Genomic DNA, 25,885 nt, shown 5'->3' on the forward strand with positions numbered 1-25,885 from the left:
TTACGTGCCTCCTTGCCAATACAGAGTAGCTTGGGAGATATCCTTTGAAGAACCCAAGTGCACCTGGGCCAATAATAATATTCGGTGCACGCCAAACAGGAAGGTTAATTCAGCCTCTGGACTAGATGTAGGCATGTAGCGAATCCAGTTCTTCTTACAAAGTGCAATGTTGAATAAGATCACTAAAAACAATCACTTCAAATCATCGTTTAGAACCCCAGCGCAAATGGACATAAGCCAAAGAAAACAATCATAATTGTCATTCAAGACCCGTAGAAGACAACCAGATGAGCAACTCAAGAGTGATCGCAACAGCCCAAAGCAAAGAATACAGTGTAAGGAAACTAATGTTAGCTTAACGAAAATGGATGAGACGCAGGATATCACTCTTCAGAAAGCATCTTTTATTGAACCCTGACGGGAGAAGGAAACAAGCCATCTGACGATGGTGCTTCGTACAAGTTTGGACACAACGGTGATAAGCATACACGCAGAGAGATGGCTGGGCTAGGTTTTGTTGTGTATACTAAGAGCGTGCAAGCGTAACGCCTGCTATTGCTAGCACACGACCAAATATACTCCACTGCAAATATATAGCTGCTTCGCATGCAAGCTTCGATATGGAGCTGGCAGTTGCTCAGAAACCATGAATCTTGATGTGCTCCTTTTTCACAATGCCGGCCTGCGTGGACAAATGAAGACACATGTTAGACATATTCATCCATGTTTGCTAATAGAGATTGGCAGATTGTACTTCTGAACATTAAGGTCAGAAGAATGGTGTTTACCTGGACGAGGAAATTTGAGACGTTCTTCCTCTGGTCACCCTGAAGTTGAATGACCTATATTGCAGAATAAGAGCATTGATCAAGATAACTAGCTTGTAAAATTTACAAAACAAATATGACAAGGGAATAAAAGTTTGGTAGTTTCAACACACCTGACCAAGCTCTGAGTCCTGGACAACAGTACCATTGCAGCAGAACTCTTTCTTCAGATCTTTGAGGATCTTACTGTAGCTGAATTCCTTCTTCAGACCCTGGACAGTGGTCAGACTCTTGCGGCCATTACGCTGCTGGATGCGTACATGAACGTAGTCTTTTGTTCCTGCCGCTGCACCAGCGTCCCCAGCATTCGCCTCAGCAAAGGGATCTGTACGTAGCAGCAAAATAATATGAGTGACATATTCACAAACACTGCAAGCAAATTCAACAATAATTGTAGGTAAGAAAACAACAGGCGTACCAAAGGCAGTTGGGATCTGAACGTCAAGATCAGACATGAAAACTCTTTGTGAGAGGGGCAAAAGCTACACCAAAAACTGCACACGGCAAGAAAGTGAATCATTAGAACATGAACCCTAGAGAAGTGAATGACATAAGTTCTCATTCCTACAATCACGCATTCAATCATTAGAGTATCTTGCATAGAAGTGAACTAGATCTTAACAAACAGTCATACAAGAGCAAGATAGAAACCTTTGATACACAGATAAAGGAGAGGCACATTAATACATTTGGTATATGGCCTGTCTCACAGTTTCGTTTCATGTGTTCTGAGTATGGAGAAACTATAGTTACCATAGCCATATCTAACTAACAACCTTGGTTTTCATTGTCATTCCCTCCATGTAAAGCATGCACTATCCTATATACCACGTTATTTGTTTCTAGCAACCTATCATTTCAATGAACGAGCCCTTGGTTGTATAATTAATCAAGCATATTGTTAGGTTTAAAAGTAGGCCATTGGTTTTAGGCTTGTAGCCTTGTAGGACTAAGATGTTAACAGGATGAAGTGGTGGAAAATCAGTAAAAACAAAGAAATAATACAAATCAAGGATCTGTTAGAAAATCCACACATAAGACCAAGATATACATTGTAAGAAAAAATTCAGAACAAGAATCAGTATAGCAAACATCAAGTGCTGCACATAAAACCTTACTTTCACAGAACATAAAGACTACCGTCTGCATAGATGAGATTCTCATGCCTTTGACTCCATGTCATTGACTGGTGACTATTGAATAACTATTTAGCACCAGAGGTACTTGTATTTGCACAGTCAAGAATAAAGAGAGATAAACTTATCTCTCATACTTGCACCAATAGGAATCATCGCTATTCCAATCGATCATAATGATTAGGGAAGAACTAGTTCACAAAACTAGGATCAACCTGCCAGATTTGTCCGGCTAGCTTTGTTGTCTTCTATAAGTGATCTTTATGACCCTTTCCAATCATTTTTTTTCTTCTCTAGTTTTCTAACTAAGTTCCAAGGTTGGAGTTTTTCCTAGGAAATTTCTATTTGATATTCCTGATCAGCCAAAGCAGTGTCTTTTTTCAGATAGATCCTAGTACAGATCAACCAATAAAGATTCTCGAGTTCCCTAGATTATTTGTTTACAACAACATGTCAAGACAGGACAAATCGAATTTTTTTGGGTATTTTAGCAACTGACAATCAACTTGGGTACATAATCCAAGGACACAGCTTCTAGCAAAATAACGAATTTCCCAGGACAAAAGACAAAAAAAATTTCAAGACCACCTACACGGTTCGACCCTGAATCCCTTGACGACCTAAACAGAACGAAACGCGAAATACGATAACAGGATCGCAAATCAAGATCAATCAATAGTCATACAGATCCTCTCAGTCATACAGAACTCCTAATACATCAAGAATCGATCATACAGATCAAGAATCGCGGAGAAGGGGGCATACCCTGGGAGGTGGTCGAGGAGGAAGAGATCAACCAAGAACTCTGTCGGAAAGATTTGGATCGCGGAAAGGCGCTGGTAGTCCTTGGTGTTCTCCCCTCCTCTTGGTTTTAATGCCTCCTATATAAAGAAGAGGGGAGGAGGGGAATTTATAGATGGGCGGAGGAGCACGCGTCTGGGTTCGTTTGCCACCCTTTTCCTCTCCCCTCCCCTCTTTTGGCCGCAAAGCCTGCTGTTTAAAGGTTGTTCTCCACCGTCAACTCTGATCGTCATTCCGGTTATTTTGTGGTAGCCACTCTGTTTGTGCCTGTGTGCCGAAGGTCGGAAATGGAGCACGAGGAAAACACCTCGTTTTTTGTTACACCTCTTTTTTTTTGAAATATAAGATTAACCATAATAAAAATATTATAAATAGTATTACGTATGTCATATTGGTAAAAAAACTGATGTGACACCAATTAATAATAAAGATATGAGAAGAGTGGTATTATAGGTAGATACTGTATCATAGCATGTGGAAATAGAAATTTTATAGCAAATATATACATAAATACGCATTGAGATTGCACAAAATATTAAATACGATGAAACTATAATGTGTATGATAGTATCATACACACCAATTAATAAAGAGAGATGAACTATAATGAGTTGATAATATCATAAAGTGTATCATAAATTAGTATCATATATATGATAATAGTGTATAATACTTCCTATTGTGATTAGTTTAAGATATTGTTGCTTACTGTTAATGATTTTTCAGATGCTATTCATTGAAAAATACAAGAATTTAACTAACATAAATGATTGACATACAACGAAATAAAAGGAGATTAGGGGCACATGAACCTAGCTGGCCATATAGGGTTTCACCAGCGCGCCGACGACGTAGCGGTTTGTTCCACCTTCAGTTTTTCGTTTGTCGAAGACAATATATGATCGACAATTGCTCCTGAACGTCCATGTCGGTGACATCCTCGTCCACTACAATTTGATGGATCATCATCTTGTCTTGTTGTGCATGCCCACGAGTCAAAATAAGAAATCGTCAATGAAATAAATGATGGGCGGGGAAATGTGCGGGAGTGGGGAAGCGTGATATGGAAGCGGCCGTAGGCGAAACACCGGCGTTGAAATGGGCGGTGACGGTGATGGAAGGGGAGGCGTGTCATGGAAGACGGGTGATGAATGGTCAGGGACGATGGCAGGTAGCTCCTGGCTTGATTTTACCTACGCGGCGAGGCGGCGACATCCATTTGGAGCGCCCAACACATTTCTTGGCTTTTTATTGTGTGTGAGGGCATCTCCAGCGGCGCGACGCAAACGGACGTTGAGCGACCGTTTGCGTCCGCCTTGACCGAAAATGCGTCTGGCACCATCTCCAGCGGCGCGACGCAAAGTGATCGGGCCGTCCGCAGAGACGCAAACCTGGCGCATATTTGCGGCAGGTTTGTGTCTCTGCGGACGCGCAAAGTGTCCGCTCGCGTCTCCACCGGGCCCGCCTGGCAGCGAGTCTGCATCGAGGGTATCGCTTCGGGGGTCAACGCTTCCGCGTCTGCGCCGCAGCCTTCGTCATCAATGGCGCGGCTGCCTGTTCTGCGCGCGCGCTGGCGGGCGGCGGCTGGGCTTATGCGCCGCCTACAATGGCATCGTATCCCGCGCGCGGCCGCCCTTAAAAGTCCACCGGCCGCGTTCCTCCTTCGCCCACACCTCCACTCGCACCACCACCGCTGCAGCGCCATGGGGAAGAAGAACGACTTCGAGGCCTCCGGCAGCGGCAGCAAGAGGGTGTCGCTGCCCATCACGCTGGGAGGCTCATGCACGGCAAATGGTTGCCGTGCGAGGCCTGGTTCGGCGTTCAACTTCCTGGCGGCTGGCGGCTCAGCTGCCGCCGGGTGCCCATCCCTCCAGTCCCTGCGCGCGAGCCTGATCGGAGCACGGAGATCCGGCGAATGAGGCGGTACCTGCCGCCGGACCTCCGCCCCGATCCGGCGTACGCCATCGACTCCGAAAGTTGGCGTACGTATCTGTGGACCGAGACGGATAGGAGGAGAAGGGCAGGCTTCATGGGCGACAGGGAGTTTCCCTTCGCGGCTGCATCGCCGACTCGTCCATGAAGATAGGAGCCACCGATGCGTCGTCAGCAGCCGCCGACGCGTGCGCAGTACAATGACGACGACAACGAACGCGACGACGACGACGACGACGCCTACGACGACGAGGAAGACTACATTGAGGCGCTCGCGTACCATAACGAGGAAGTGAAGGATGACAGCGACGACTACGTCGCGACCGTCTTCAACGAATGGCAGCAGGCCATGGCAGAGGGCCGCAATTTCGAGTTTCCGGAGAACATGACGGACGACGAGATGGCGAAGCTCGGCGTCCTCGTCTCCGAGAACGACGCGCCTGTGCAGCCGCCGCTGCTCCGCTACACCACCTGCGTCATGCCGCCGGGCCTGTCGGAGGATGAAGCCCTTCGACAGGCGCTACAGGACTCGGCGGTGCCACAACCGCCGCCGTACAACCCCTGGGATCCTCCTCCACAACCGCAGCCCTGGGCGCCTCCTCCACCGCCGCCACATCCGTATCCCTGGGCGCCTCCACCGCCGCCACAGCCGCAGCCCTGGGCGCCTCCACCGCCGCCACAGCCGAAGCCCTGGGCGCCTCCACCTCCAGCACCGCCGGCGCGCCCGGCGTACGCTCCCCCGGATGGCAACTGACCGTGGGCGATACCGGAGCTCATCGTACTCGACAGCGACGAGGAGCAGCAGTAGGCGTTAGGGTTTTTTCATGTTTAAACTATGTAAAATATGTTTTCATGTTTAAAAAAAATGATTCAGCCAAAAAATATGTTGTGCCGCTGGAGGCACCCAACGCAAACGGACGCGCGGTCGATTTCGACCATTTTTACCGACGCAAACGGACGCGCACGGACGCTATAATATGTCGCGCCGCTGGAGATGCCCTGATGTACCGATAGTCACTTAGAGCATGTTTGGGGACGCGACATGAGATGCTGCTTCTACATGTAGCTAGCGCAATACACACTGAGACGCAGAGAATCCCGAGCACGACGTCATGCTTCCGTGATGGCAGGTGCAGTTCACACCCGGACCGGAGATTAGGAAATTGGTTAATCCCAATCCAAGAGCAGGGCAAATGGCATCCGTAGTTATCTCCCGCATCGGGGAACCGATCTCCGGCGGGGCCCCCACGAGACGAGGAGAGGAGGCGTAGCGTAGGAAGGTGGGCGTCGTCCGCTGAAAATACGGCCGGACCTGGTTCTCCCCACTCCGGCAGATTCCAGGTTCGCCATCGACGGGAACGCGGCACACCGCTGGCTGAGCAGCGTCCCGCTAATATAGCAAAGAAAGGTTCCATTGGCTGCGGGCTGTGGCTGCGGGGTTGGCGTGGAGCGGACGCGCGGGATGAGGGCATCTCTAACGGGGCGGCGAAAATGGACGGTTTGCGTCGGCAGGGATACAGTTGCTTCGTCTTCCGCGGTATTATTTACGGGCGGTGCGCTGCTGCCTTTCCAGGGTCGCGTTAATGGCGTGCCTCGGCTTCGTCGAGCGTGCGCAGCTGGGCATCATCGCAGTGGCAGGACATCGAAGGCGAGATGGCTTCCGAGCCTCTTAAAGTGATGTTGCCGGCACCAATTTCCCCGACCACACCATTGCCAGAGCCAATACAATCCATCCCACCGACGCCATGGGGAAGAAATGCTGGCAGTTCCGCAAGACCAAGAACGACCACGAAGCTAGCGACTCGCGGTCTGGCAAGAAGCTACGGATCGGGCGGTACGTCGGCATCGACTTCACGCGCCGCCTTTCTGAGGAATACCGGCCGGTGCCATGGCCGAACGCAAACCTGCCTGGAGGAGGCTGGTACCTCAACTCCAGGCGCGTGCCGGTACTCCCAGTGCCGCGCGAGGGCCGAGAGCGCCGGGACGAGGTGCGTCGCTGCTGAGCCATCTTGCCGTCGGATCTCCAAGAAGATCCGGCGTACGCGCTCAACTCCTACAACTGGATCTCCTTCGGAACGTGGGAGTTCGACGCGCGCCGCCGCGCTGGCTACCTTCGGGACGTCGAGTACTTCGACCGCGAGATCGCCGCGGAAGAAGAGGAGAACGACCAGGAGGATGCGGACGAGGACGAGGACGAGAACGAGGACGAGCAGGTGGAGCGCGCATAGTACGACCACGACGACGACGGGCCGGCGTGGGATCCGGAGACCCAGCCGCGGGACATTACCGAGGAGGAGGCCATTGCCATGGCACTGGCCAACAACGAGCGCGACGAGCTCTCTTTATGGGACGGGCTCGCAATCTAGCTCTGCGAGTCCGCGCTGCTGCAGGGTAGGCCGGCGACTCCTCCGGCCACGCCGACGCGTTTGAGCGACCGCACTCCGAATGCTGCTCCAGCCTGGGATCACTGGCCACCTTCACCACATCCTCCTGCGCAGGCGATGGCCTAGCCGCAGTTGCCGCAGCCTGCCCTACCTCCTCCACCACCGGCGTACCGGTTTCCATGGCCGACGTCGGAGTTCATCGACCTCGTCAGCGATGACGATCAGTAGACAGTACCTAGGTTTACCACGCCTTTATGGCATTTTTATACTTTTTATTAATGTAAACTATGATTTTATGAATGGGAAAAAAATTATGTGTTATTCCGCTGGAGTCACCCACCATAAATAAACGTGCGGACAATTTCAACTATTTCACCGACGTAAACGGACGTGAAGACTATGAAATGCGTAGCCCGAAATACCTAGCCCCGTTGAAAATGCCCTGAGGATGAGGAGGAGGCACGCAACTTTGGGCGGCAGACACGACAGGGACGCGCGGGTTTAGTTGGGTGGCATCGGCTTGCGTACAGTCCCCGGCGTGGCCGTCCACGTCCAGGGGGAGATTCTGGAGAGGTGACGAGGCGAGACGCCGTGTCGAGCGACGCGCTTCCCGTGATGCCGCCGGAACGGACGGACCGTGTGCATCGTCGGCTCGTCGCATCGTGCCTAGGATGAATGGGATGGGGCCGTACTACTGGATACAGCCGGGACGAACACCATGCTTTTAACCTGCGCCTCGGAGTGGAAAAGCTGCTTTCTTCCTGTCGGATTGGTTAACCACACCGACAGATACCCTTGCTCTCTTTCTTTTCTTTCTTTTTTTTTTTTAAAAAAAAAACAGGATGCTCTTGCTCAATGATTTGCATGAACATGGTACAATTCAATCAAGGGAATAATATGGAAGATCCGACAAACGGCAAGGGATAGAATTAGAAATCTGTGCATCCACATACATGAATTTGGAATTGAGGGGAAATTTTTCGTGCCTAAAACAAAAAACTCAAAGTGATTCAAATTGCTTTCGGTTGATGACTAGGGTTACATCATCACTAGATTGCGACAGATTTCGACATAACCTTTGTTAAAGTCAGGTTTTCTTTTTCAAACAAAAAGCAAACTTGGATTCAAAATATAACTTTCTAAGTACATTCAAACAATATTTGATTGTAAATAAAAGAGAAAGATAAGTAATTCACAAAAATAGAAATTGCAACTATTTTCTTATATTCTGCCTTTTGCAGTCATATTTTCAATGTATACAAGTTTAAAAAATGTTGCGTATCTACGATCCTCTTTTCCACGCCCATTTTCCAAATGTGGTCTAACCATGCTGCGACAGGAAGACCCAAAGACCATTGTGCAGTTGTCCTTTTTTTTTATTAAAAAAAAAACAGTACCCCAGTTTTTTTACCGTATTGCTTTTGTGACAGAAACAACTCCTTCAGCAAGGTGTAAGACATATAAGTAATTCTCGTCTCAGTAAGCTGGGAATAACAAATGTTCCAGCATTTCTTTAATCAAATGTTCCGTGGCTACTGGTTTCTCTAACAGCTGGCCGAGTGGCCAAGACATACGGAGAACGAACAATCAGGTGCTATCTACAGATGATGACTTCACTAGCGATCCATTCAACATACTACGGGTTCATGTCCTTGCCTAGAATGCAGTGAGATTCACAGCTTAGCTAGCCATGGCGCGGCCAGACTGAACCATACACATCCTTCTTCGTGTACCTCCGATCCCACGACCATGGGACATCTGAAAATAAAACAAAATGTTAGGTTTTACAGCCCAAGATATGACAGTCATTCATCATTATGACATCAGCTAACCTTCAGCTCCGTACAGCCGTGGAGGGAGTTGATACGGCACAGGCAATTTGACAACTTCTGTAGTAGATGGATCTGTTTCTTCATCACCTTGCCAGCAAAGTGTGACCAGCTTGGTCTTGATGTTCTTACCAAGGGCAAGTTTATCCTGGGTACAAATGCGAGTAACCAAGGCTGATGAAAGCCAGATCTACAAAGCGATAATAGAATAATAAGAAGGAACGATTTGGTACTACTCCCTCCGTTCTATATTAATCGACGCGAATTTACGTACAAAGTATACAGTGTCCTGGTAGCATCCTGCGTCAATTAATTCAGACCCGAGGTAGTACCTGGTTTGACCAATTCTTCTCTGTGCATGAAAATTGTGGCACGCACTGGAGAGTTTTGGGCAAGAACAATACACCCAACTGAAAGTAGATCAAATAATAAGGAAAAAAGTCATGATCCCATGATGACTGTTCAATTATTCAACTAGCAGTGCTTCACATTGAAGTTCTGTAATCTAATGTGGACAAAAAATAATAGGAATGCAACAAGCATCATAATTTCGGTACCTCATATGACCGTATCATCAGCTGCGTGTTGTTCTTCTGCAGTGCACCCCAAGCAGCTTTGCTTAAATTTGATGAGGTAAGCAGAAACCATCTGATGGGGATATACAAGATTTTAGGTAAGGAAAACAATTTACCCCCCTCTACTATCAAATGAGTCCAGATTAGGCCCTACACCAGCTATTTAACCTCCTCAACTTTGAGAATCGGTACAAATCACCTATGGATGGTGGTTTTCAAAGCTCATTGCTGTGCTAGCTATTTAGTATGCGGCATCCTGGTCAATTTATTAAAGAGGAAAACCAATAGAGAGAGGAATATAATGGATTTTTTAAATATATGCTCGGTCAATTTTTAAGCTTACTTGCTGGCATGACTCAGAATATTCTGATGGAGCGAACCTAGCTCAGTGAGATGCCATGTAAGCAAAACCATTACCAATACCATCAGTGCTGTGAAAGTCGCACTAGTTTTGAAAGATGACCGTGTTGAACAACTAGTTTTGTAGTGGATGGTCTAATCTGGACTTCCATGAAAGCAGAGGGGTTAAAGTTGACTTTTTTTTTCCTTCCAATAATGATCATCCAAGAACTTGCTATAAGAACTTACGCAATATTTTGACCATTGTAACGAGTGAAAGTTTTTATGTGAGGCATAGCACGGCTGATACAAAAATCAAGATGAGAATATCAGTTTCAGTCAGTAGTAAAAGAACTTGGTTCAAAAGAAGAAAAACTGAAAGATTCAGAAAGTAAGGATGCCAATCTTTTGCAGTCGATGTCGATATCAACTAAAGATGTTTACTTGAACTGAGTAGTCCAGAATATATAGTCATAATGATTATATTACATACTAATAATACTACAAAGAAGTTGTATTTTTCAGGTTATAATGGGATCATTCATTGCAACTAAAGCAAAATCCACCTGGTAGAGGATTTTTAAGACCTTATTTTGCCAAGCACTCCAGATGCAATGAAACTAGTAAGTCTCTACACCACAAAGCCACAGGCATGCCATGTAGATCAATCTTCTTGCTTTAGGTGTAATGACAGAATATTGCAGGATAAAAAGAAACTCATCTCCATCCTTTAGCTCTATTACTCATAATACTCCATTACTTGGAAATATGGAATAGAAAGCTTTCTCTTCAAGTGCTATATCTTGGCAAAAATTAATTTAAAGGTTAGTTAACACAAATATAAAGGCCAAAGAACAACAGGTATCAGTGTATACTTACTGCCAAGTGCCAAGTTACAAATCTTCCAATCATGGCTACCATGGGAGAAAACTAAACAGCCCAAGCAAATCTTCTTGTGACATATGGCAAGTATACAACACATAAGGGATTAGCTACATAACCTACTGCGCTGTTCTGAAAACTAAATGAATCTATAGTATGGAGCAGATAATTTGCAGAATGGGTCAATAACCGGTACATGACATCCTACTGGATTCGTAAACACTAAAATTTCATTGGACCAACATGATAGCTTTAGCTGCAGGAAAAGAGAGCATACCAACGGCCTACATGGTCTGCTTTCCACCTGGACCAATATTTTCTCAAGAAATCTTTCTCAACATTCTTCTGAGGACTTGGAATGCAACTACCAGCTGCATACCCCTAATATGAAATATGGAACACACGCAAAAAAAAGGTCAATAAGATGGTAAGGGACAAGACAAATTGTTATCATGGATCTTGCCAATATTGATCTAAAAAGTGAACACAAATATTTTATATGTTTCTACTATTTTGGCACCAGCACTGATTCCAACAAGATCAAGGAAGACCAAACAATGGGTTATACCTCTATTGAACACCTAACATCCTCCACTGTAGGCCAGACAATCAGTGGTTTACCGATACCCAACGGTGATCCATCCTCTGCTTTACCAGCTGATAACGAGCATGCAAACTCACTCATCCATTTCTCATCAAGTGAACCCAAGGAAGAAAACTGGACCCAAGAAGAAACTCATGTTACACATCCTTCAAGACATTCAAACATGATGAGTAGTAAACGACAAATGCATTATAAACTTCTCAGACAAATGAAAAGGAGTATGAATGCCAGATGTTTTTAGTGAAATTTATCAGGAATACAGTAAGTGATAGTATTATAATTGTAAGGTAGTGCATGATGTTAGTTTCATGCAGACCACTCATTTTACATGCTCCTATAGTACAACATAAAAATTACTATACTTGCTATGCTCTGTTGTCCACCAGTACAATAAATGACAGCTTAATACTGAGTGCTATGAAATTGTGAGTCAGGTACTGATTTTTCCAATACACGACAAGGCTGCTAGCCAGGCACCAAGTTTGGCAGCATATCAATTTAAGTTGTTTATTTAAAAAAATCATGGATAAAGTAAAAGTTATTAAGTTTATTTATCACAGCTTGCCAAGTTGCATGCCCTAACAAATTGATAGATGGATCGCAAGGAAACGTACCTGATAAATAAGTGGTGACTTACAAAATTGCTTTTCAAATACACACTCTTCAAGAACACTCCTAAGCTTCATATGGCCCCACCTTTTCATATTGGGGCCCACGTGATAACCAGGAACAGACCCGATCAACCTGACCTGCAGAAGTTAGCCGAGACTAATTAATGATAACACAAGGGGAAAAGGTATGAGCTACATGTGTGCTATAGTGGTCAGATATGTTTCAACATTTAAGTATAAACTACAGAAAGTAGCCGCACAATCATGGTTGAAGAGCAGTGGCTGTTTTGTAGGAATTGGGTGCTTGCCCAGGCAAGGGTGGAAGACAAAACAACACATCACACCTTCTAACATGTAATGCAGTCATCTAGAAAAATGCATGGTAAGATTAATTTCAAAAACTGCCACAATGGTACAAGACACCCAATCAAAGGATCTAAAAATGGATAATAAATGGAACATTGCAGTCATTTTGTATGAATGTGGTATATAGCTGGTAAGAGAGGCAGCAGACTTTCAGATGAAGCGGTATATGATTCACAGTGCACATAGATAACATAATTCAGTGCTAGTGGCCACATGATTTAGAAATTGCCATCATTTATCAAGCAAATCCAGAGTTAATAGAATCCTAGCACAAAGTCAATAACTGACATTTAACAGAACGCTACTTCATTTGATAAGCCAATGGCCGTTTTCTTTTCATTTCCCTTTTCATCCTATGTAAGGATAATAATTTGAAAAATGAACACATGTTTATGATTCAGCGTGTCTCACTGTCTCACAAGGCTTAAAAGTAAATGCAAGATTAAAGAAATATACCAACCGTTGAGCTACTATAATCAAATTTCCTAAAGAATGCTGCATTGATGTTGACATCACCAGCAACTGGGAGATTTAACCTGAACTCAGGCCACTGCATCATCATAGACAAGATAGAGTTGGTCAAAATTCAACTACAGGGACAAAGTAATGCAAAGTAGCAGATGGAATCAACTATAGGGAGGGGTTTCTAACAGGCTAAAAGCTAGAAACTTTCAAGATAAGCTATCTGGATATGATCTGTGAAAGCCAAACAGTTCAAAGATACTAAATTACACTAGGATTTATCAGAGAGAAGGATAAAAGTTGCTACAGAACAAAGTTCCATGCAAGACCAGATCATGTTTCATGATCTGTAGAAAACCCATTGAACTTGTTTAAGTCATATTTTATGATGAACGTGAGACATGACATCGGTTATACACGACTGACTAATTTTCGCAACAGATATGATAAAAATCATGTACTAAGTACTATGTCATTATAATTATAAGTTCATAACAGATCAGTGTTTCCATTGACTCCTAGACCTTAATCCGACTGAAAGCAAGTAAATATTTCCCCATCCAAACTACTTTACTATATCCATAAATATATTATGTAGTAGTACACCACCAGATACAAACACAAGTTCCTAGTGCCTATTATGAATGTTTTGACTTTTTAAAGCTGCACATAGTTATTTACTCCATTCGTTTTCAGGTAAGGTTGAGTGACTGTTCCTTTCAATATGTTGATAATAAATTTCAAATTTGAAGGTACTGAAAATAACAATTAAGTTATTGAACACAATGAGTGTATTGAAACAAGAGTTTTTTTAGGTGAGTATTGAAATAACAATCGATTAAATATTCTAGAAGCAAAGAGAATACCATGCTACCTTAAGTGCCCTGAGATAATCAACCAGGTCATTCTCAAAAGAAATATTTGTATTCATATCATTTGCATCTTTCCAGGGAAAATCTTGCGTCCATAGTCCCTGACTTTTGTTATTCCAGTCAACATGTATCAAATTTGCAGTGTGAACAACAACACGAATCCCTTGAGGATATACAAGCAGCATGGCCTTTGAATGATGTGTTCCAAATGAAATTGGGAGCGGAGGCTTGTGAAGGATCCAATTAGCAGGCTTTGATTTCTGTACCCAAGCATGCAGTAACATGAAATAAGAAAATAAAACAAGATAATGAATTGTTTAAGCAATTTTGCCACCTTCAAATGCTCCAATGAAGCACCATCCTCTCCATGGAGAACTAGGACATGTGGAACTTTCCTTAGACTTGGACATGCTGCAACATGGAATATCTGATCACATTACAAAATGATCTACATAATGAGGAGAAAAGATGCAATGGCATCTCACAATATATAAACCTAACAATCTGGGAATCACAACTTCACTAAGAAGATAGAAGAAATATTGAAAAAAAGACAACATAACATAAGGAAGGGTAGGTATATATATCTTGCTTATTTATGTAGTCTTGCATTACTGTCCAATATATTTAACAAGTACATCAACACATATAAGTTTTTATTCTTAAAAATTGTAATACCCTGATTTTTACGGATTGATTTTTTTTCTCTTTTCTGAAAGAGAAGGATGTTGCAAAGCAGTCAAGTTAATCATGGGATTGACGAGTAACACAGAAGGGTTGGAAAGTTAAGTTCCGATCCTCACAGAAATGGTATCAGAGCCGACGTTGACCTAATCGCGTGGCCTTAGTTAGAATGGAAAGCTATAGTACTCGTATGTTAATAAAAATATAGTTGAAAAATAATAGGTTTCCTTAATGTTACTCTCGCATTTACAAAAAAATTGTTGATGATTATTCTTCTCTTATTCAAATGTGCGTAGATGGCAGTACCTTCGACTCGGCGGATCGAGGAGTTTGGGCACCTTTGACAACAGTTTCGAGACATGTTGACCAGGTTGTGACTCTGGCCACACCATTCATACGCTCTGGAGTGAGGAGATTGTTGGAGCTACCTTAGTGATGTATCCAAATCATGCACTACGTGGAAGTTGCGCAGTAGCAAAAGGACATCAAATCACTACTGAAGGAGAGGACTTTAAGGATGCCACTATTCATGTCATTCACCGAGCGATGCATGGGATGGTTGTTACCTTCCTGGACGAGCTACACAACACACCTTCCGTTACTTTGCCTATCGAGACAATGGAGGTGTAATCCGCCAGAACATGATGTACCAGAATGAGGATGATCCTACGCTCGTTCGCATGACGTCGCTTAATTTTGGACTAGAGCGTCGCCTAGTTGCGGTCACTGGTATGTTAGACGATGTTCGACACCTTTGCCATCACTACCAGGACCGAGTTGAGACTCTAGAAGAAAGGTTGGTGGAAGCTAACACAACCTTAGCTGCTATTAACGCTGCACGTGAGGCTGCTGAGACTTGTGGAGGACGGCATCACTGGTGCTCACGTGGAAAAATGCCGCTGCACAAATCATGCTCATGGGCGAAGGACAAGAGGACCGCAGCAGGACCCTGCACCTAGTGCACAACGACGGAGGGCTAGGCACCATCCACGTATAATGGTTACTCGAACGAAGAAGAGCCTTCGTGTGAAGAAGCGTCGTCTGACACTTTGAGCCATCACACCACCAATGCAAGCCGACTAGTCCCGGGAAGAAGTGACAGATTGGTGGTGAGATGGCTCAAAGTGTCAGACGGCACTTTTTCACAACAGGCTCTTCTTCGTGGGGTAGACTTGTATAGGATCTATCTATTAGGTGAGATCATAGGATCAACTCACATAAAACATATTTTTATCATGCGAAAAAATCTGAAAATAATATACAACATACCTATGGATTGTATCTACAACTCCAAAAAAAATCAGCTCAAAATTTGATCTACACTTGAAGAAATAAAAAAGACAAATCCGACTATGAATAGTGTGAGATCTGACTGAATTCTAGTTCACACTATTCACACCTAAATTTGTCTTTTTTGGTTCTCTAAGTATATGTCGAATTTGAAGCTGCAACTTTTTGGTATTGCATATGTAACATATATGTGCGTTGTCATTTTTTTCATAATATTTTGAACATGTTTTGTGCTTCAAAAAATTTGTTCCTATAGATCCTATCTAAAGGGTGATCCTACCTAAGTCTTCCCCTCTTCTTCGTTCGAGTAACCATTATACGTGGATGGTGCCTGGCCTTCTGTCGTTGTGCACTAGGTGAAGGTCCTGCAGCGGTCCTCTTGTCCTTCGCCGATGAGCACAATTTATACAACGGCATTTTCCACGTGAGCACCAGTGATGGCGTCCTCCACAAGTCTCACCAGCCTCCTCACGTGCAGCGTTAATAGTAGCTAAGGTTGTGTTAGCTTCCACCAACCTTTCTTCTACCGTCTCAACTCGGTCCTAGTAGTGATGGCAAAGGTGTCGGACATCGTCCAGCATAATGGTGATCGCAACTAGGCAACGCTCTAGTCCAAAATTAAGTGACATCATGCGAACGAGTGTAGGATCATCTTCATTCTGGTACATCATGTTCTAACGAATTACACATCTATTGTCTCGGTAGGCAAAGTAAAGGAAAGGTGTGTTGTGTTGCTCATCCTGGTAGGTAACCGCCAGCCCATGCATTACTCGGTGAACGACATGAATAGTGGCATCCACAAAGTCCTCTTCTTCAGCACTGTATCGGTGTCGTCCTCTTGCTACCGCGCGACTTCCACGTGGTGCATGATACAGATACACCACTAAGGTAGCTCTAACAATCTCCTCACTCGAGGGCGTACGAATGGTGTGTCTAGACACTTCTGGGTCACGGTTGTAACCGAACCTCGTCAACATGTCTCGAAACTGCTGTCAAAGATGCCCAAACTCCTGGATCCGCCGCGTCGAAGATACTACCATATCTACGCACATTTAAATAAGAGAAAAATAATCAACAACAATTTTTTTGTAAATGCTAAATGAGAGAGACAAGTAACATCAAAGAAACCTATTATTTTTGTCAACTATATTTTTATTAACAAACGAGTACTAAAGTTTTCCATTCTAACTAAGGCCACGCGACTAGGTCAACGTCGGCTCTAATACGACTTCTGTGAGGACCGGGACTTGACTTTCCAACCCCCCCTGTGTTACTCGGCAATCCCATGCCAGGATTAACTTGACCCCTTTGCAACATCCTTCGTTTTAGAAAAGAGAAGAAAAAAACCAGCCCGTAAAAATCAGGATGTTACAAAAATTTGCTGCAACAGCTCAGACGAATGAGCATTCAACATTTATACACATGAAACAACCTAAGGAAGGTCACAAGGCAATAAGCCAATAACCCAAATGACTCGACGAACCAACAGAAAATGGCCACTCTGATTGTCTGGATACAAAAAGGTACCCTATGATTTAAGTTGATACTAGCATCGACCAAGTAAGAAAATGGATTCATACCAATGAAAGTCATCCCATCAAGAAAGCATGAGTGCAATTCAACAGTCTGGGCATAAAATATTATTCATTAATAATGTAGAGAATTATTTCTCAATATAGCGGAGGGACTACAATTCAGCCAATACAATGAACATAAGTGGTGCAATATAAACATGACATTTCAAACAATCTAATGAGTTGTAATAATGCACACAGTAGATCCAAAGAACTGAAGATCCCCAGCGTTTACTTTTTGAACCTACCAAGTGGCGTCACTATACCATTAAAAAGATAAAAAGTTTACTGTTTGATAATAGTTAGCTTTACCATACTAATGTAAAATCAACTTCCATAATAAATAACTTACCGGTAAGCAACCAATCAATGTCGACCATATAATTTGAGAGTACAGCAAAAAGCACATCACCCTGGCAATTCATTCATCATGTAAGAACTTAAAGATCAAATCTGACAATGCAGGAAAAAACGAAACAAATGATAAACTACGTTTCTTTGAGATCTTTTTTGTGAAATGCCATGGAATAAAGATTCACTGAATGACAAGCAGGAAATCCGCGCATGTTTATTAAAGGTCAAGGAATGAGCTCCCATGCAACATTTATTTCATAATTTGATTAATAGACCCTATTGTAAACAATGATGTCACATGACCTGCTAAACAAAATTAACTGATCTCTCAAGTAACTTCCACTAAAAGTGTTCGTGCTGAATGATACCTGAATGACATCCTGAATGGTAACTGCGGAACTGTTAGTCCATGAAGGAAGACCTTGGACACGCATGAGTCGAAAAGTCAATGGGAGTACATCTTTCAAAGGACCGGCAGAATGCGTTCTCTTGTTATTTCTCTCAGAAGAACCAGCACTATCAAGTGAACTTAATGCTTGACCACAAGCCATGCCAGGAACAGATGTACCCTCTTCTGCAAAACTTTCCTGATTAGAGTTCAGCAATGGGGTCAGCACCAATGTTCGCATGAAGTTCAAATTCCACTTGTTGCATAAAAAATATTTGCAGATTTTCCAAACAAAAAGAGATAGAACAAACTAATGAATAAGAATTATGTTTGTTGTACAAATATATAAATATCCACCGCTCACATAAACAGGGGGTGACTATGGCACAAAGTAGAAAACACTTTTTATGTCAAAGAAACTTTATGGCTCATTTCATAAATGTTTCCATTTTCCCTTTCATTTATAGCTAAGTGATGGAACATGGAAATTGTGTTCACTAGGTGCACAAAAGAGGACTCCTGTACCATATTGGAATAGTCCATAATTGCCCAGTACATGTAGTTGCAATCCATCGGCATTTGAAGAACATAAAAACAATATTCAGTAAAAAAAAGCGTCAAAACTAGTGTCATACATATATACATCTCCACCCACATGTTGTCCCCAAATTCGGAACCCCAAAGCATAACTATTAAATGTACTCCCTCCGCTCACTAATGTAAGACCTTTTAGCTTTTTTCGTAAATGCATGTATCTAGACACGTTTTAGTGTGTAGGTTCACTCATTTTGGTCCATGTCTAGTCCACTTTGAAATATCTAAAAGGTCTTACATTTGTGAACAGAGGGAGTATTATGGTTTCAATGCTGAGTAAGTAAATAATATTATATCCGGACTCTAGATAATTGCATAATTTAATTTGCCTTTACATGAGTAAAGTAGCTGAATGACATGAGCAGCTAGTATTGGTATATCTTTGCTAATAACATCAATACATTTTGGTATTATCAATGCGAAGATTACCAGAATATTGTGTACATAAGTTTATGAAGCTCAATGTGATCATCCAAATCACAACAAAAGAAAAGGAAAACAACAGAGGCTGATGAGCAAACACAAACATAAGGTTAATAATCACTAGCTTCATGTTGTCGGGTAAAGTACAGCTATATAAGATAAGAACTCATCATCATGTAAACCTAATCCTAGCCTAATTTTCTCAATTAACAATAATACAAGGTATTGGAAAAAGATCATCCAGGCATAAGTTTCATGACAGCAAACAGAGTTAACTAACCTGCAATGTTCTTGCCAAAGCCTCATCTTCCATGACTTGCCGATTCCTCTTTGCAACTACGCTATCTTCCTCGCTATGCCTCTTTCCCTTCTTTAAGTCATTTGAATCCACTGAAGCGGAGCTTTTACGCTCATCACTCATAGCCACATACTTCATAAGATAATCGCCGGGAATAAGCTCCAGGACATCATCATAGATAATCTTGGCTCTACCCTGAGCACAAACCTTTCTCGCCTGCCCGTCTGACCGGACAACAATGGGATTTGGCCCCTCCTGCAAACCCATCGACATCGAACTAAACCAGCTTATTTTTCCAATCAGAATCAGAAGAAATTAAAACACAACAGCATGCCTCCTGCAAACTCACCACGACAACTTCGACGGAGCCATCCGCCAAGGCGCGCAGACTCAAATGCTTGCGGCTGACCCTCTTGTCGACAACCACCAAATTACTCCTCCCAACGACATTGGAACCCTCAAAGATGGGAATGCTTAGCAGTGAGGCATTCGATGGCCCAGATTTGCCTTGAGCGAAGGGAACTAGGGTCCCAACCCTTACCTACATATGCATAACCAACATGCCACATACGAGTCAAATACAATGCACACCATGAAAAAACAGTCGCGCGAAATGAGCAACTGGAACCCATCCAATCCGAATGCACGGGAAAACTCCGATTAGGAGACGGATCGCTGCACTGGAATTCGACCCGTTTCCAATCACGCATCGACCACAAAAATAATCCGACGGAGATTCGCGCGCGGGCGCTCGCGGAGAGAGAATGAGGAAGGGCAACTTACTCGGTGTGACGACGCCATGGGAGAGGATCGGGAGGGGGGCTCGGTTCTACCCAATCCTAAACCCTAGAGCCACAAGACTAAACCCTAGATCAGCATAGCCACAGGAGAAAGAGGCCGAGAGCGGTGAAGTGAAGACGAAGGCAGTCAGGGTGCAAGCGGGACCTGATGCGGAGGCCCGCATATTTCCCGCATGAGCCCGCAGCTAATTAGTGGGCCACCTGCGGCAGGCCCATATTTCTGGCGTGCGTTCGCGGAGACCGCTTGGGCCGTTTGTTTTCCTCCGTGCCAGCAGTTCCTTCGCTGTCCCAGCACTTCCTTCGCTGTCAGTTCCAGAACGTTGCACAGACCCTCTCCTTCTCTTTCAGTTTTTTGTGGCAGAAACAGAGACACTACCCTGATCCGTCTGGGCCTGGCCCCGATCTCCACAGCCTAGCTTTATATTTGATTACACATCAAACTTTATCACAGAAACCAAGTGCTAAAAAAATATTTACACAGGTCACCATGAGGTGCACATGATGCCATTAACTTTCATCACAGAAACCAAGTGCTAAAAAAGTTCCATTCCATGGGTCAGTCAAGTCCGTGCATACATTTGCTACACATCACTCAAAGTACACAATCTGAATCATGCAATTCTAGAGCTTGCCCTCTCCCAGTTGAATCTGAGATGCCTATTAAACAAAGGGAACTATGTATTTTAGGCTCTGTCCAATAATTCCTATTAAACATATGTTTGAAATAAAGAGAAATCATTATTCAAAAATGTACCCACTTCCAATACAAGAAAGACCTGAAGATCACGAGTACCTATAGTGTGCTCTTTTGCAATCAGTAAGAAAGAAAGTAATGCAGCACAACACTCCAATGAACACATCAAAGTGAAAAAGAATCAGCTTGTAAGTAGTATCACCAGAACGAATAACAAGCAATAGGAGCAGATCACGATGAGCCAAATAATATCATATGCCTGTGCTAGTTACCAGTGAACAATGCCAAACAAGAATGTAAACTGCAGGGTGAAACATGGTGATGGACCCCATAAGAGGCTGATCGTCTCGGACCTGTGTGCCAAGTAGTCAGGCTAATGTAGCGCTGGCGAAGTTATGGCTATTTTTCTGGCTCCTTTAAACCAGAAGATGTGAATGGCATACTATGTGCTTGTTGTGTCCTGCTTTGGTTGATTATTAAATGTAGTAAAATCAAACGGCTGTAAGAAAAGTGTGTATCGTCATTTCTGTCTTTCTCAGTTGCAGTAGCTGTGTGGTACTAAAATCAAACGGCTGTAGTAAAATCAAATGTATGGTAGAACATGTCTAGATACATGTGAATCTAGACGAATTTGATGTCCAAAAATAAAAGCAAAAGGAATTCCAAAACGCTCTTGGTAATTGACCTTGAACTGGGTTCGGTTAGTATTGACTCGCTGAACAATGATATCTACAGAGCCATGGCTAATTTGTCCAGATTGTATCATATGCCTGTGCTAGTTACCACTGAACAATGCATGTATAAACTGAGATGAACTACAGAAAAAGTCTGCAATTTTTTGCTACCTTGATGATGGTGGGGACGAGGGAGCTCCCGTTAGGCTTCTTGCTCTGCGGCCGCTTCCCGCCGCCCACGTCTATACGCATCTGGGCATCACCGCCGCCGTCCTTGCCACGCTCTGGTTCGCCGCCATCGATCTCTTGGCTGCCCACCCTCCCCACGCCGTCCGTTCCAGGAGGTGGTTCTCCGCCATCTAAACCTAGTTTGCTTGGCGCCGTTGCTGGCCTAGCCCGCGGCTTCCCGTCGCTGGCCTTGGGGGATGTTGACTGGAGAGAGAGAATCGAGGAAGGGGCCAAGGAATTCGCCAAGATGGGGGGCCCTGGAGGTGGTAAAGGAGTCGAAGGAGCGTGAGAGGCCCCCGGAGCCGGAGGAGGAATGGCGGCCATGGTGGCCGTGGCGGCGCTCCAGTGGGGGAGCCGGGGAGCCGAAGGAGGAAGAAGGCTCGGGCGTTCCTGGCTCGCTGCGATGTGTGGCATCTGCGGGCCGGCCCGCATATGCCGTTTCTTAAAAACAAAATCCGTGGGTAACTGCAGATGCATTTAACTGGGCCAAAATCGCGGCGCCGCAGACGGCCCGCTGCCGCTTGCAGCCTGAGAAGGCAGGCTTAAGCGGCGCACAGGTTCCCAGTTTTGCCCTCGAAAAATAACATTTTACACATAGATCCTTGCAGCCCTTGTCCCTCTTTCAGTGGTTCTCGATCGGCCGCTCTGTCCAGAGCCATCCTCAATAGCCCCGCACCAGGGCCAACCCGCCGCCGCTGACCGGAAACACGCGCCGGAGCTGCCTTGCCGGCCGCGTCGCCAAACCCGGCCTCCCGGCAAAGCTATACGTCCACCTCCGCCCGACAATCTCCAGCTCCTTCCGACGAACTCAGCCTCGTCATCTAGCTCCGGGTGACCTCCACGGTGGCCTCCTGCAATCCTCCGGGTATCCTTTCTTGTGTTTGAACACTTCTATTCTCTATGTAACCAATAGGTTAATCTGAGATGGGAGTGTGAACAACAACACGTATCAGATTTGCTGATAAATTTAGGAACTTTAGACAATACATAGTGAATTTCAAGGTCATATAATTGATTTTTCTTCTTCTTTTTGAATACTTGAATTCTCTATGTAATCAATAGGTTAATCTAACCAGAGGGATCTCTGATGAACGAATTAGAAAGAAGTCCACATAATCCCCCTATGTATTAGGTTTGGGGCAGAGAACCCCCTAACTATTAACTGGTACATATGACCCCCAAGTATGACAAACCAGGTAAATTACCCCCTCAGGCCGGCGAGGGCTGTTTTGATAGTGGTTTTCGTCCACGTGCACCGTGGTATTTAGCTAGGCCGCACCTGGTCCGGTGCAAACCCCTCGTACCACACCGCATCGCTCTCCTCTAGCACCGCATCGTGCTCCTCTGCTTCGCTCCTCCCTCGCGCCGCTCGTACATCCTTCCGAGCCGCCGTTGCGCCACATTCCAGGAGATCTCGCCGGAGTGCGATTGGGACTCATAGAGGTTGCATCCGCCGCGGCCGTCCCCGATTCGAGTGATTGGAGCTCCTCCCCCATTCGTCCCGGACGGGAGAGAAATCAAAAAGGTTGGAGCTCCTCCTTGATTCGTCCCTCATCGAGCGGATGCGTGTCCGCACCGAGCGGGGAGAGGGGTGGATGGAGAGGAGGTAAGGAAGGAAGGAGTAGCGATGCTAGCACCGGCGGCAAGGCCCAACGGCGCATTTTGTTTGCTGCTGGTTCTCTCGTTTCAAGCGATGCCCGGCGCTAGCCGATCTAGCATAAGCCAAACCGGTGAGGTCTCTGCTACACCACATGCAGTTTCTGCTAGCACTGAACTCGGTAGAGCTACATACAAACGAAGTTGCTTCGATGAGAAGCCATGAACTACTGACCATTAGCAGATATTTTTATTTTGGATGATCGGGTTGGAGAGAAAAAGGTGGTACTTTTGACAGTTCAGTAAATTCGGTTGCGGAACAAATTTTGGAATGTATGTTATACTCAAGTTTGGATGATCTAGAATTTTTGCATTTGGAATAAATTATCATTTTCTCTCTCGTTGGCACCGAAATAGCCGTAATCAAACCATCGGTTCCGAATGTAACACCGGTAGTACATGCGGGATTGTTTCGACGATCGACCGACCGCTTGCAACGGGGCGAGCGCTTCGAGAATCTTGAGGGAGCTGGTGAACTTCTTGACATGCCCAATTTATCAGTCAAAATCGTGGATACAGAGAGATGATGACAGATCATCCAAACGGACGAACGAGACGAAGAGAGGGCGCACACCGGGCGGACAAAGGGCCCAAAGGGAGGAGCAGCCCGGAGAAGCAGTCGGGGACGAATCACCGCGGCTTCTGTATTCCTCACCTCATCTCCTTCCACCCCTCTCTCTCCCTGGCACGGGCGCACAATGGCGGAGGAGCTCCAACCTTTCCGATTCCTTTTCCATCGGGGACGAATCAGGGAGGAGCTCCAATATTTTTGAATCGAGGACGAATCGGGGACGGCGGCGGCAGATGCAACCTCTATGAGTCCCAATCACGAAGAGCTTCTTCTGGAACGTGGCGCAGCGGTGCAGCCGGATGTACCAGCAGTGGGGAAAAGAGTCGACTTCTTTCGCGCGTGAAGGTTAACTGCAATCGCCTTACGTGGCACAAAACCACTATCCATGTCAGCCAAAACAGCCCTCACCAGCCTGAGGGGGTAATTTGCCTGGTTTGTCATACTTAGGGGGGTCATATGTACCAGTTAATAGTTAGGGGGGTTCTCTACCCCAAACCTAATACATAAGGGGGTTATGTGGACTTCTTTCAACGAATTATGATATCAGGCGGCTGTACTCCTAACAGTTTTCATTTTGTGGCCCATAGGCTCTGGACTTCAGAAAAAAATAGAGCCTATATCTATTAGAAATTTTTGTCGAAGTTGTACTATTTCATAATGTCTAGTTAGCTAGCAAAGAGTTGGACAGAGTAAGATAATTCCCCTACGTTTCCTTCTTGAGGCAAAGGAAGAATGCATTGGTAATTTAGGACCCCTTCACTATTTGTATGTAATGTGTTTGAAGTCCTTTAATTTTCAAATTTTAATAAATCATCTGGGTTGTCTTCAGTTGACGTGCAACAGCGTTTAGGTCATATTTCAGGAAAAGCTTGATTTCCCTCTGGGCCTCTCTTGATAGTTTCAGTTAGAGCATTTTCTCTTGTCCTTTAACATGTATTCATATAGTTTTACTTATCGTGCCACATTTATTTTGTTTGTGGAGCAGATTTCTTGGAGTTGCAAGTTTTTGGGAACCAAGTATTGCTCAACGTGATTAGGCTCTGGTTCATATCATGGATCAACAGCCCAAAGACGATATTGATATTTTTGAACCAACGGTGACCTTAGATCAAACACATTATCAAGAGGGTTATAAAAATGGTTATGATGATGGCTTGGTGTCTGGAAAGGAAGACGGAAGGCAGGTTGGTTTAAAGATGGGTTTCCAGATAGGTGAAGAACTGGGATTCTATCAGGGCTGTTTGGATGTGTGGATGTCAGCAATTCGCCTTGATCAAGATGCATTCTCAGCTCGAGTCAGGAAGAACATGGAACAGCTGGCTGCACTACTGAGCATCTATCCTTTGTCTGATCCAGAGAATAACCAGGTTCAAGACATGATGGAGAAGATCAGGATGAAATTCAGGGTTATCATGGCAAGCTTAGGAGCAAAATTGGACTATGAAGGTCGCCCCACATCTTCTAAGGAAGACTTTTAGGATACCTGGTTTAGCATTATGGATAGGTCCCTTGTGGATTTCAAATCTCAGTTACCACTTTGAAAGTGATGTTTGATATCAATATCTTTGCCTTTTGTTTTGTGGTTGTGATGTTCTGTTTCATGAATATGGCTATAGACATGTAAGGACTTATGGTGCTACCGGGATAACTGAGGGTACCTGAAGCACTACTGTATCTAAGTATCAAAGGCCCACTTCAACTTTAAGAAATTTTCAGTCATTGTTCTTTCTTTGCCTGGTCTTCTCTTCTGAAGGTATATTTATTTGTAGCTGTACTTATACTGTCACTGCTCTCACTTGACCATTGAGAAAGGTCGATATAATTGTTGTGTAGATGATTTACTTCATTATACTCAATGATATAGATATTTTGTTAGAGTCACATACACATCCACTCTTAACTCTTAAGAGAAGGCGTGGGCCTATCTGCATTACCCTCAGGGGCACTTTGTTTTCCTGTACAATCTCATTCAAAAATTGATATTATTCAGCAAAACAAGCTGCTGCTGAACCGTAGGCCATGATGATGTGTGGCAAG

At 44.5% G+C, this 25,885-nt stretch overlaps 3 protein-coding genes across 12 annotated transcripts; 1 reads left to right on the forward strand and 2 right to left on the reverse strand.

The window, feature by feature from the left end:
• Positions 1 to 383: 383 nt before the first annotated feature.
• Positions 384 to 2,933, reverse strand: LOC124669460 (protein translation factor SUI1 homolog). Its single transcript, XM_047206072.1, has 5 exons — positions 2,729 to 2,933; positions 1,246 to 1,321; positions 941 to 1,152; positions 789 to 842; positions 384 to 682 (listed from the first exon to the last, which is right to left on the reverse strand). The coding sequence occupies exons 2-5, from the start codon at positions 1,280 to 1,282 to the stop codon at positions 638 to 640; spliced, it is 348 nt and encodes a 115-aa protein (XP_047062028.1). The 5' UTR covers positions 1,283 to 1,321; positions 2,729 to 2,933; the 3' UTR covers positions 384 to 637.
• A 5,566-nt stretch (positions 2,934 to 8,499) lies between these two features.
• On the reverse strand, positions 8,500 to 22,018 carry LOC124678218 (tyrosyl-DNA phosphodiesterase 1-like). 10 transcript variants are annotated; one of them, XM_047214136.1, is made up of 16 exons: positions 21,565 to 22,018; positions 19,575 to 19,766; positions 19,208 to 19,480; positions 17,891 to 18,109; positions 17,521 to 17,581; positions 13,955 to 14,031; positions 13,623 to 13,880; positions 12,747 to 12,836; positions 11,924 to 12,058; positions 11,274 to 11,423; positions 10,983 to 11,086; positions 10,073 to 10,126; positions 9,467 to 9,557; positions 9,242 to 9,319; positions 8,913 to 9,057; positions 8,500 to 8,838 (listed from the first exon to the last, which is right to left on the reverse strand). In XM_047214136.1, the coding sequence occupies exons 1-16, from the start codon at positions 21,943 to 21,945 to the stop codon at positions 8,765 to 8,767; spliced, it is 2,382 nt and encodes a 793-aa protein (XP_047070092.1). In that variant the 5' UTR covers positions 21,946 to 22,018; the 3' UTR covers positions 8,500 to 8,764. The 10 variants fall into 10 exon arrangements, 2 of the variants coding, with proteins under 2 accessions (XP_047070092.1, XP_047070093.1); XM_047214137.1 differs by lacking the exon at positions 8,500 to 8,838 and having other exon boundaries at positions 8,941 to 9,057; positions 9,184 to 9,319; XR_006994379.1 differs by lacking the exons at positions 8,500 to 8,838; positions 8,913 to 9,057; positions 9,242 to 9,319 and adding an exon at positions 10,703 to 10,772 and having other exon boundaries at positions 9,488 to 9,557; positions 10,073 to 10,625.
• Positions 22,019 to 24,845: 2,827 nt separating this feature from the next.
• On the forward strand, positions 24,846 to 25,326 carry LOC124678758 (protein LTO1 homolog). The gene has a single exon (XM_047214618.1). It carries the CDS (start codon positions 24,901 to 24,903, stop codon positions 25,324 to 25,326), a length of 426 nt encoding a protein of 141 aa, XP_047070574.1. The 5' UTR covers positions 24,846 to 24,900.
• Positions 25,327 to 25,885: the final 559 nt, after the last annotated feature.

This window comes from Lolium rigidum, chromosome 7 (genome assembly GCF_022539505.1).
Source record: "Lolium rigidum isolate FL_2022 chromosome 7, APGP_CSIRO_Lrig_0.1, whole genome shotgun sequence".
NCBI classification, from domain to species: Eukaryota; Viridiplantae; Streptophyta; class Magnoliopsida; order Poales; family Poaceae; genus Lolium; species Lolium rigidum.

Coding starts and splice junctions, on each gene's coding strand:
- LOC124678218 (XM_047214136.1), bottom strand. CDS start 21,945: ATGGCCGCCATTCCTCCTCCGGCTCCGGGGGCCTCTCACGCTCCTTCG. Junction 18,110..19,207: donor CTTTGGCAAGAACATTGCAG/GTTAGTTAACTC, acceptor AACTCTAATCAG/GAAAGTTTTGCAGAAGAGGG. Junction 12,059..12,746: donor TTGATTATAGTAGCTCAACG/GTTGGTATATTT, acceptor TAACTTCTGCAG/GTCAGGTTGATCGGGTCTGT.
- LOC124678758 (XM_047214618.1), top strand. CDS start 24,901: ATGGATCAACAGCCCAAAGACGATATTGATATTTTTGAACCAACGGTG.
- LOC124669460 (XM_047206072.1), bottom strand. CDS start 1,282: ATGTCTGATCTTGACGTTCAGATCCCAACTGCCTTTG. Junction 1,153..1,245: donor TCAGATCCCAACTGCCTTTG/GTACGCCTGTTG, acceptor TGCTACGTACAG/ATCCCTTTGCTGAGGCGAAT. Junction 843..940: donor AGGACTCAGAGCTTGGTCAG/GTGTGTTGAAAC, acceptor TCTGCAATATAG/GTCATTCAACTTCAGGGTGA.